Source organism: Mauremys reevesii, linkage group 9, assembly GCF_016161935.1.
Source record: "Mauremys reevesii isolate NIE-2019 linkage group 9, ASM1616193v1, whole genome shotgun sequence".
Lineage (NCBI taxonomy): Eukaryota > Metazoa > Chordata > Testudines > Geoemydidae > Mauremys > Mauremys reevesii.
Window position 1 is genome coordinate 48,176,486 of NC_052631.1, and position 12,375 is coordinate 48,188,860.

General features: G+C 39.2%; 1 protein-coding gene across 7 annotated transcripts in view; it reads left to right on the forward strand.

Annotated features, from left to right (window-relative positions):
* STAG1 (stromal antigen 1) overlaps positions 1 to 12,375 on the forward strand; it is a 356,975-nt gene that overhangs the window by 218,557 nt on the left and 126,043 nt on the right. For all 7 annotated transcript variants that reach the window (XM_039487594.1, XM_039487595.1, XM_039487599.1 and 4 more), the window contains 3 exons: positions 1,554 to 1,668; positions 5,827 to 5,944; positions 10,398 to 10,501. In XM_039487594.1, coding sequence (XP_039343528.1) covers positions 1,554 to 1,668; positions 5,827 to 5,944; positions 10,398 to 10,501 — 337 coding nt within the window. The remainder of the gene's footprint in view (positions 1 to 1,553; positions 1,669 to 5,826; positions 5,945 to 10,397; positions 10,502 to 12,375) is intronic.

The window sequence follows — 12,375 nt, forward strand, 5'->3', positions numbered from 1 at the left end:
CACGTGGCTCTGATCAGGCTCTCACTCACCAGAAGTGCCTTCCCCAGGGTCATGGTCTGGGAGCCCACCTTGGGAGTGGGGGGGAGGCTATTGGGTCCAGCATTAAGAATAGTTCCTGGCTAGGGGAGAAAACAGATTCCCCACTTGCCACCTGTGCACTGTCCTTCTCCTCCTCCTCTTCGTCCTCCAATAACTCATTATCCTTGCTCCATGCAACTCCCCCCTTGCAGGTGTCCATGGACAGTGGTGGGGTAGTGGTGGCGTCACCCCCCATAATTGCATGCAGCTCACGGTAGAAGTGGCATGTATAGGGCTGTGATCCAGAGTGCCCGTTCGCCTCCCAGGCTTTTTGGTACTCTTGTCTGAGCTCCTTGATTTTTGTACGACAGTGCTCTGTGTCCCTGGAGTAGCCTCTTTCCGTCATGGCCCTGGAGACTTTAGCGTACATATTTGCATTTCTTTTTTTGGAACGTAGTTATGCCATAACCGATTCGTGTCCCCAACATGCGATGGGAGCACGTACCTCCCGTTCGGACCATGCTGGAGCTCATCTGCAAATCCGGGACTGCGTGGTCTTGTGATGGTGGACTGTGCTGATGGTCACCTGTGCTGATGGTGACCAAACAGGAAATGAAATTCAAAAGTTCCCGGGGCTTTTACTGCCTACCTAGCTGGTGCATCGGAGTTGAGAGTTTGTCCAGAGCGGTCACAAGGGAGCATTCTGGGATCACTCTCGGAGGCCAATAACGTCGAATTGCATCCACAGTACCTGTAACCTGGAACTGCGATCTTGATTTTAGCGCTACTCCACTTACCGAGGTGGAGTACAGAAATCAGGTTAAAAAGCCCTTTAAATCAGAAAAAAAAATGGTTTGGTCATGTGGACGGAATCAGTTTTATTTCAAATTAACTCTGCTAATTGGGAAATAACCGCGTACTGTAGACCAGGCCTGAGATTAAAGCCTTGACCTCGGAACCGCCATACATGGTCTTCTACAAGGACAAGGTTCAGTTGCAGCCACACCCAGCCAGTGTGCACAAAATTAAGTAAAAGTGAAGATTAAAAAACATACAAAGGTTGGACTGTAACTCATTTTTATCCTCAATATTTTTATGAACTAAAGGTCGGGGGGGCGGGGAGAAACAGCCTCCTTTCATAGCATTTTGTCTGAATACTTGAGTTCAATTTATGATTACTAAACCATTGTTAAAGAAGGCTGCAATCCAGTTTAGAGCCTCCTACAGTTAGTTCTTAAATTGGTAGTGTCACAAATAACATTGGTTTTCAGCAAGATAGCCATACCAGTACAAGACTTAAAACTTTAAAATACCAGCTATAATATAAACATTTTACACCAGTATATTTCATAATTTTTTCATTGTGTGAAGTGCTTCTGGCCCTGTGAAGCTGAACAAATGCAGTTTGTTCGTTTTTTGAGGGGAAATGGTTTTGGGTTTTTTAATTGTATTTTATGAATGAACACATTAGCCATAATGGTGAGCAAACAAAGCTGTTTAATATAAATATTATAACTCCTGTTACTTATTTCTAGACTGTTTAGCAGGCATGACCCCCAGGCAGAAGAAGCATTAGCGAAGAGGAGAGGACGGAACAGTCCAAATGGGAACCTCATTAGGATGTTGGTTCTTTTCTTTCTTGAAAGTGAGGTAAAAACATTTCTGATACCAATTTTATATATTTAGCAAAAGATGAAACTTATTTAAGGTGATTGATCAACTTTTACAAACAGGTTTTAATGCTAGTGACACCATATGCATTAGCTCCCCTTCTCCTTGTCCGTAAAGTAAACTCAAACCAATATCCTCCCTAGGATTTGTTTTACTCTTGCCTGGCTTCAGTGTAATCAACTCCGTTCTCCCCACTCTGGCTACTGTAGTTCACCAGAATGTATATTTTGATGGTGCCTATTGCAGGACAAACTATAAAAGAATGAGTCTGTGAATGTGCTTTAAAAGAGGGAAGTAATCATATTTTCTGAGTAACTTTATTTTAACCAGTCACAAAAGGGAACAAAATGTAATTGAAGTCTCACAGCTTGAGTGTCTTCCAGATGCTCTTTGAAGGCATTTATTTATTTATTTTATGGTCACACCAAATGTGTGCTAGTCACTTTCCGGACATTAAAGAAGTCTGGTGCCTGTTCCAGGGAGCTCACAATCTAAAGACAGATAGACAGACTAGTAGGCAGAAGATAGTAACGGGGGAACAAAAACAAGGCAATGTATGTACAAATCAATGCCATTCACTGTTAGCTGCACAGCAGAAACTGGTCTTAAAGGGGACTTAAATATGAAGGGTAGCAGCCTTCTGATGGGTTCAGGAAGGTTGTACCATGTATAGGAAGTTGCATGATCAAAAGCATGGAGGTGACTGTAAGAAGCTGACAAACAGACAAGCCTGGGAACATTGGTGGAATGGAGGGATAGAGGCAGAATGAAATTTGAAAAGGGAGGGACAGAAATGTGGAGAGCTTTGAAGATGATGACAGGAAGCTTGATTCAATAGTAAGTTGAGAGCAAAGGAGGGATTGGAAGAATGGAATGACATGATCAAATCTGTGAACAAAGAAGGGCAATGTTTGTGTTTGAGAAGCCAGAAAGGAGGGTATTGCAGTAGCATAGGTAGGATATAATGAAGGCTTGTACAAGAGGTTTGGTTGTGGGAGTGGAAAGAAACAGATGGATCTTAGCGATATTGAGAAGTAAGAAGGGGAAAGATTTGAATGTAGTCCGATGGGTGTAACATCTCCCAGAAAGCCACAAGTAGCCACTGGGGATCAAGGAGCCATGAGTGCAGCCTTTAGTGAGATACTTAACTTATAACGTGGGCCACTGCTGTCTACACTGGTTTCTGCCACTGGAAGGTTTTGAAGCATTGCCATATCTAATCTTGGTTTGTGGTGGAGAGAGCTATGTATGTGTCCTTGGCATAAAATGATCACTGAAGCCAGGTGGGTTGATGAGATCTTCCAGAGTCAGAGTTTACAGTGAGAAGAGAAAGGTCTAAGGGCACAATCTTGGGTAACCTGCACACAGAGCAGAAGGGAAGAGGAGGCTCTGCCAGAAGGACACTAACAGAATGCTCAGAGAAATGTGAATATGTGCCTCAAAGTAATTACAGCAAAAATCATTGCAAAATAAAAACATACGGAAATGGGTTTATTTGCTTGCTTCTTCCAGGAAAGAGGTCTCTAGAGCCTGATTCTTTCTATGTCTCTCCCCTGGTCTGTCAAAGGTGCTGTTCTTATACATTCCATCAGACCTTGCTGGAAGCGAGGTCTACTGTTATGGCAGCCATGATGAGCTTCAGTTCCCAATGTGCTTTGCTCCCTTGAATCTCAGAGAGATTACCAAGTGCCAGCCTTCTCCCTCCTCACTGAGGAGAGAGGAGAATGGAACTCTAGCTTGGTCCCTAAAGCCAGGTTCAGCAAAATGTGCTTTTTTGTGTAAACCATATAGTTTCCCTGAGACCACTTCTTCTGCCTCAGTGTCAGTGTCTGCCTTTGCTGTCATAGAGGTGTTTCTTAAAGACAACCTAAATAGTGTGGTGCTGGCTTAGCAGGCTACCCTTCATAAGGATTGTGAAAGACATGGGACTGGTATGTAATAATTTATGAATACTGTATGTGACCTGGTTATTGGGCTCATAATTGTATATCTATTTTGGATCACTGGACATTTTTACTGTACACATACGTGTCTTAGTTTAATAGCAGGAGGTTGGGAGATAAGCAGGAAGGCCAGACAATGGCTCCAGCTAAAATACCTCCTGGTAAACACTGCAAGGGCTAAGAGAGAATACCAGAGCTATTATCTGTGAAGAACCTAATTCCTTGGCTCCAGCTATATTACACAGCTTGTTTGCTCCGTCTGGGAGCCAAAAGATCAATACGACAAAAAGACTCTTAGATTAGAAGTGAGGTACTTGTCACGGAGCTGTTGGTGGGTCGGGGGAGAACAGGCACACAGACCATCCTGGGGAGTCTGAACAAATTAGGTTTTCCAAGGAGATAGTAAACTTGAGATAAGTTTACTTGTTTGCGCTGTTGTTGTAGCAATATTGGTCCCAGGATCTGAGAGAGACAAGATGGGTGAGGTAATATCTTGGACAAGCTTCTGTCAAGCTACACAGAGGTCTTCTTCCATCCCCAGACCTGAATAAGAGCTCTGTATAGCTCAAAAGCTTGTACCTTCCACCAACAGAAGTTGATCCAATAAAAGATGTTACCTCACCTACCTTGTCTCTTTAGATAAGATAGACATGCATGTAGCCTTTTTATTGTTTTAAAACACTTTTCTCTTACATAATGTTTTGTGCCTACTGCTGAAATTAAACAGTACTTTGATTTGAAAGGCCTGTCTGATTACTGTGTTTATCCCTGGTCGCAAACTCCCCAAGGATACCCAAACCCAGTCATATCTGTCCATAGGATACTGTAGCCCAGGACCTGGTTTAAAAGAGGGAGAATAGAGGGATTCCACTACAAGAGAGGTAAAGACATGAGGTCTGAACTCCTATGGAAGTGCACTCGGAAGGGTCAGAGGTACAGCTAGCCCTGTGACCATGACAAGCATCAAAGAGCTTTTATATCCCATTTCAGTTCCTCTGAGAACAGCCCATCAGTACAGAAGTTTATGAAAGCTGGCACTGACCTCAGTTACCTCTAACACCCAAGGTTACTTTATTTGGAGGTCAGCACCATTACTTGGTAATTAGTCAAATCAGCATGCTGTGGTGTTACTTGTTGATGGTAGCTCATGATTGTCTTGCAAGTCAATGGAAGCTAATGACTATTCTTTCCAGAATGACTTTTCTCAGTTTAACTGAATGCCATTATATAAAGAAACTTCTGATGGGATTTTCAGAAACACTCAACATTGGCTTAATTCTGCCCCCATTGAGGTAAATGAGAGTTTTACCATTATTTTCAATGAGACGCTAGTTAGGCCAATGCTGAGCAGTTTTGAAAGTATCATGCATTATGTATCAAGATCTCAGAGATACATTCAGTAGCTATTTGGTTCCTGTTCTGTGTCTATTCTGAAAAGTGGATAGGTCTGCACACAAACTGAAAAATTTTTATAATAATTTATTGTCCATAAATAGTGCTCTTCCTCCTAAAAATTTTAAATATTTCTTAGATAAATGTATCAGGTCCATTTGCTATTGTTGAGCTATGTTGTTAAAACAGTAGTTCATTAGTTTTAAACTTTTAGCAGTATAGTTGTAAGGTGTTATGTTGAATGAACACTGTGTAGTTTTTCATTATTACAGTAGATATGATGCTTAAGATGTATACTGTATTAAAACTAACATGAAATTCCCTATGCCTATTACATACTGTTAATAAAAGAAAAATAAACATCTCAATAGAGTGTCTCTTCCCCACCCCCCATTGTCTGCTATTATGACACCTTAACTCTACAGAAAAGTGTGACAAGCATTCTGATGGGATTGGGGGTTAGACAAGATGACCCTTGCAGTCCCTTCTAACCCTGTGATTCAATGATTCTTCTCATGTCATGATATAGGCTGTGACCTGGAAGACACCTGCAAGTAAAGTGTTATATGAGAAAAGATTTCTTTCTCCCACTCCACTCACCCTTTCCATAAAATAAAAGTTTCACCATGGTTATGTAGTTACTTGTCTTGTTGTTGGAAAGTGGACCTTCCAACATTAATTTCAAATGTAGTTTTCCTTCTTAGTGATACAAGAACACTGTCCTCACTCAAACCATTATAATAGTTGATGAAGCTCTGTTTGAACCAGAAAGTTTTATTGACATTTGACTTGTTATTTCTAGTTGCATGAACATGCGGCTTACTTAGTGGATAGTTTGTGGGAGAGCTCTCAAGAACTACTGAAGGATTGGGAGTGCATGACAGAATTGCTACTGGAAGAACCAGTTCAAGGAGAAGAAGGTATTTGTGTCACTTTATTAAATACATTAAATTGATGTAATAAAATATGGTTAATTCTTAATAAAAATGCTGTTAATCTTTGGATGATATGAATGTCTGTTTTCAGTCCTACATTTAGAAGTGATATGCAAAATGGAGATATTATATTTTAATGAATCTGATTTTTTTGGGAGGGGTTAATGCAAATTTTCAAGTAGAATGCAGCACATTAAATGGGAACTGCCTTAATGCATCCTCAAGACACAGTGATCAAAGGGACAAGGTTTTTTTGTTTCATATTTAATTGAAACAATGGCATTACTAATTGCTCACTAGTTTTCATCTTACTGTTTTCTTGTCTCTTTCATTCTGACGTTGTCTGCAGTTAGATGCCAGCACCTTCTTTTCTTATCTGAACAGTGATGTAACTAGCATGTTATTGGGCACTTTAAACTGGATAATTATAATAATAATATGCCTTTGAATAGAGCCAATACTTCAAGTGATGATTATTGAATTTAGGGGTTTATATAAAACATTGCTTTATGAACAACAATTATATTGCAAAAAACAGCTATGTTGGGGAAAAAAGGGGGGGAGTAGAATCTTGCTACTGAATTCCTTTGCTGAATCTAATGTAATGAATGAAATAAGAATAGATGCCTGTATTTGTGCATACGATCCTGGGAATATATGTTAACAATAAACTACTGTCAAGCCTGAAAGACAATACTTTCCAAATACAGTTCTTCTGTATCTCGTATTGAATTCCTCTAGTGATTTTTCTGACAGTGTAATTAGGAAGTCTACTATCTGAACAATCTGTTAATGGAACGTTAACATATTGCTCTTTGGTTTACATCTAAGAGCTGTTGCTAAGTTCAGTTTCTCTCCTGTGATGAAATCCACTCAGGAGGGGCCATCAGGGAGTATGCTCCCTGATTTTGTGGACCATTCTGCACTGGCTCCAGTACAAGCCAAGGGTCAGATCTCTCTTATGCCAGCTGGGAATTCATGCAACAGAGCTGTGCTCCACTTCTTTCTGACTCTTTCTATGCCTGTGCATCCCAGTGCCAGGGTGGAGAGAACAGTTGATGCAGAAAATGATTCTGTGAGTTTTATGCTAGAAAATAGACATGATTTTCTGCCAATGAAAATGATGGAGAAAAAGGGGTAGCAGAGAATATCATTAACCTCCAGACTTGCTGAGGGTACTTTTCAAAAGTGGAGGGAAAATCCTACATCAAGTAAAATTGCTCATCTTTGTACATTCCCCATCAAAATATCCACATGGCTTGGTGGAAATATGCAGTGTCAGTTTTCCAGGTCGGGTAGCTGAGGAAGAGAGCTAATGACTTGCCAAAAGTTATAATTAGTAAATTTGTGGTAAATCTGGCACAAGACACACTGGTCGTTGAGGTGGCAAGACCCATAGAGTTTATACACTAGAGCAAAGTGACTCGTAGAAATCTGTTCAGATCTCTGCCCTTAGTAAAATTTATGTAATAATTCATAACCTCATTTGTAAAGTGGTTTGATGGCTACAGGTAAAGAAGCACTAGGTGAGTCCAAAATATGGGCTCACAAATCAATGGAGTAATTTGATATAGAGTAATTCACTCCCTTGCAGCCTATTTTTTCACTGCCATGCACCTTTTGTGAACATTTATAGCTGTGTAAAATGAGTAGAAGGTGGGTGAAATATGCAATGCAGTAGAGAATTCAGGCCCAATATTTTCAGTGACATAATCTGATAGATTAACTAAAACACTGTGGCCTAGTGGGTTTGTCAAAGGCTTTGGAAGCAGGAGACCTCGCTTCTAGTTTTGGATTTGATGCTTAATTTGCTATTGCTATTTAGTGAGCAGTGAAAATAGACTTTACTGTTCACACTTTCATATCTAATTGACATACGTGGGGAAAAAACAAGACTATCTTGTCAGATGTGCACTAAAAGAGTAAGTGCTTAGCAGGAATCATTGTTAGCATCACCATTTACTTTTTAAATTTTATATTTTTATAGTTTATATTTTTTAAACTATCTTCATTTACCTGAAGAAACCAAAATATAAAACATATAAACGTGAGAAATTCCAAAACCAAAAAAAATTAATTCAAAAGTGAGTTATGATTTTTAGGTATAATTATCTATCACATTATTTATAAAATCCAAGCTCCTAAAATCTAATCCTGATAAACACGACGAGCAAGAAATGTAAAAGTGCTTAAATGACTTACGCACACTCTCCCTGCGTCCCACCCTCCCAATTCCTAAATCATTTACGTGCTTTTTGAAAATCCCACCCATCATCATAATCATTTTAATATAAAATAAACATAAAAACTAAAAGAAAAACACATTGGTGCAGAACATTGATGGCTGCATTATTATAAATTTGAAGAAATAATATTGATCACTGTTGTAATAGCTTTCTCTAAATGGGGTAAACCAAGGCACAATAAAGTTAAGCGACTTGCCTAAAGTTACCCAATTCAGTGGCAAGGTCAGGAATAGAAGCTGGGAGCTTTTGCTCTGAGTACACTGCTGTGATCACCAGACTACACAAAGGCCCTATTCAGGCAGAGACCTGTGCTGGTGCAGAGCTCCAGTGGCTTTCATATTTCAAAGGCTAATGTGGTGTTATTTAAAAGAGTAAAGGTGATGAACAGGTCTGTTACCCTGACATTGATCACAGAAATATGGTACAGATACTCTAAAATTCATCCAGAAAGGAAGGAACAGATCATAAATCCATGTTGAATGGTATTAATTTTATTGAAAATGGATCTTGTTAAACAAACTTGATATCACTGTTTGATGAGACTGCAAGCTTTCTTGGTAAAGGTGCTGGACTATATTGTACTTGTAAGCAATTTCACTTAGTACTGCAGGACATGCTGATTTTAAAAAACTCACATTCTACAAAATCAGTGTAGTACATATTAAATTGATTAGAGGCTGGCTAACTGATAGATTATAAAATGTAATTGTTAATGGTGAATTGTTATTGAATGTGTGTGTTTCTAGTGGGATCCCACAATGATTAGTCATTGGCCCAGTGCTATTTAATATTTTTATCAATGATCAGGAGGAAAATATTAAATGATCCTTGCTAAAGTTTGCAAATGACAAAAATTGGTCAGGGGATGCATATGAGGAGGACAGGTCATTGTTGCAGAGTAATCTGGGTAAATTGATAAACTGGACACAATCAAACAACGTTCATTTCAGTACAACCAAATGCAAGGCCATATATATGTAGGAACAAAGAATGCAGGCCATACTTACAAGGTAGGGAACAATATCATGAAAAACAGTGACTCTGAAAAGGACTTAGGGGTGATAGTGGCTAACTAAGTGAACCTGAGCTCCCAGTGCAATGCTGTGGCTAAGGAGGCTAATGCAATCCTTGGACATATAAATAGAAATTTCAAGCAGGAGTAAGAAGATAATTTTACCCATGTATGTGGGATTTGTGGTTTCTAGCATCCACACTTTTAAAAGGATGTTGAAAAATTGGAGAGGATTCAGAAAAGGGCCACAAAAATTATTTGAAGGATGGAAAACCTGCAATGGGGGGGAGACTTAAGGATCTCAGTTTATTTTGCTTGTAAAAGAGACAGTTGACTTGATTACAATCTACAAGTGCCTATATGAGGAAAAGATCTCCGATGGTAGAGAGCCTTCTAATCTTGCAGAAAAACACATATCGGGGTACAATGGGTAGATGGTGAAGCTAGATAAAGTCCAAATGGAAATCATTTATGAATTTTACAGTGAGTTTAATTAACCACTGGAACAATCAATTAAGGGAGTGTGGTGGATTTTCCATCACTTGAAGTATTTTAATCAAAACCAGTTGCTTCTCTAAAAGATTTCTAGCTCAACCAGAACTTATGGGCTTGATGCAGGAACCACTGGATAGAACTCTGTAGCCCATGTTCTATAGGAGGTCTGAGTAAAAGATCATAATGGTCCCCTCTGGCCTTAAAATCTGTTAAACCAGGAATTTCTGTTAATGGTGAAATAGATTATTTTGAAAAGCTTGTATAATGGTTCTGAATAGATTGTGTCCTAAACTAACATTTAGCCTCAGGGTAGAATTTTCAGAAGTACCTAAGTCCCATTTTCAACATTGACCTTAAGTCCAGATGTTCAAAGGTATTAAGGTGCCTAATTAGATTTTCACAAGCACCCAGGCACCTAACTCCTAATTAAATCAATGGGTGCTTGTTAAAAATCTCATTAGGCTCCTCTCTGCATCTTTAGGATCCTAAATGCCTTTGAAAATCATGCCCTAGACCTAGACCCCTTTTTGAAAATGGGATTACAGCTTCTAAATCACTTAGGTACTCTTGAAAGTTTTACCATTGACTAGTTTACTGCATTTTGTGCATGCATTCCATAAAATCACCATGTATATGATTACATTAATACAGATGATCAAATCTACTTTCCTTTTCTTTCTCACAGCAATGTCTGACCGACAAGAGAGTGCTCTGATTGAGCTGATGGTGTGTACAATTCGACAAGCTGCTGAAGCACATCCACCAGTGGGCAGAGGGACTGGCAAGAGAGTGAGTTTTATTGAAATAGATGGTTCAGACCTTTGTATCACTATGAAATGTTTATATGTTATAGGTGTAGATATATTGTAATACTTTTGTCTGTCGGGTTTAGTGTGTGGATGGCTGGGTGATGTTGGTTGCCTGTGACATATAGGAGGTCAGACTGGATGATGTGGTGGTCCCTTCTGGCCTTACACTCAATGATTCTATGATGAGATATTATATTGATGTACTGTAGAACCATAGTGACAGTTTGTTGCAGTTGACAAAACATTTTATGGGTATTTTGTAACCACCTAATTGTGTTTTGATTTGAATTTTTTTTTCGAGAAAAGTAATGGGAATGATAAATCTGAATATGTTTGAATTTTTTTAAGTTCTTTTGCATTCCTAAGTAATTAGGTAGTTGTAAAATTATATCTTGAGAAAAATCACTTTCTTCAGAATTTTAGAGAAGGCATCTCATTTTTTTGGAATGCTTTTGTTGAAAATAACAGACAATACATTTTATTAAAATATTTATAGAAAAATAATTCTTTATTCTCTGATTTAAAAAAAACACAGACAAAATTATTAACTGCTTTACTTAGGTAAGTATTGTCAAATCAGTTTGCAGCAGTACAGCAAATATGACAGAGTTCATAAATGTTAATGATGTCAATATTCCTCAGCTTCACAGAATAAGATTCAACTAGAGGTCACCAAATGAAATTAATATGTAGCAGGTTTAAAACAAATGGAAGGAAGCATTTCTTCATACAACGTACAGTCAACCTGTGGAACTCTTTGCCAGAGGATGTTGTGAAGGCCAAGACGATAACATAGTTCAAAAAAGAATTAGATAAATTCATGGAGGAGATAGGTCCATCAATGGCTATTAGGCAGGGTGGGCAGGGATGGGATCCCTAGCCTCTGTTTGCCAGAAGCTGGGAATGAGTGACAAGGAAAGGATCACTTCATGATTACCTGTTCTGCTCATTCCCTCTGGGGCACCTGGCATTGGCCACTCTCAGAATACAGGATACTGGGCTAGATGGACCTTTGGTCTGACCCATTATGGCCATTCTTATGTTCTTATCACTGTAGATTGTTGTTGAAATAGATCTTACAGTTCCATCAAATATTGCAACAAAATTTAAGCACAGTAAGGATTTCCTAAGGTGATTTCCATCAGCCATAATGGAGTTAGAGAGGAATTTCCCTATTTCACGTGGTTTTCCTGTTTAAAATTGGATTTTTTTAAAGAAACTGTTTCTGCCTCTCACAGAATTGATACAAATTGTTCAGTTAGAAAGGAGCATGCAGACTTTCCATTCCCCTACAAATCACCTGTGCTCATCAATAGACACCAGTCACAGCCAGTTAATCTTACTTAACTCTGCCTTGGGTCGAAAAGACCAACCCTGTCCCTAAACAACACTCAGTACAAATAACAAGAAAATCAACATGACCAAAGACTGCTCACCTACCTACAGTACTGAGGGAATCCCGTAACAAGTGCTCGGTGCCAGCTGCAACAGTACTGAAGCCACCCTCCATAGGTTCCCACTCAGCCCAATCTTTGATATGGTCAGTATCTCAAGAGTTAGGTACCCTAAGGATCTGATAATACCTTCTGAGCCAGAGTCCCCTCTGTTAACAAGTGCTGCGGATTAGTCAGTTGTCAAGACTCTCTCGATCACTGATCCCGCTATCACCTAGAACACCACATTGTCCTCATCTGCTCTGCAAGCTGAACAGCTATGAGTATGTGGAAGAGGACTCATCAGACTCTCAAATTTCAGGGCAGGTTTCCCCTACCTATTCTAGGACACATTGTTCTCCCTCCTATACTGACGTTGTCATAAACATACAGCTAAGGGTAGCATAAAATCCCTCCTTTA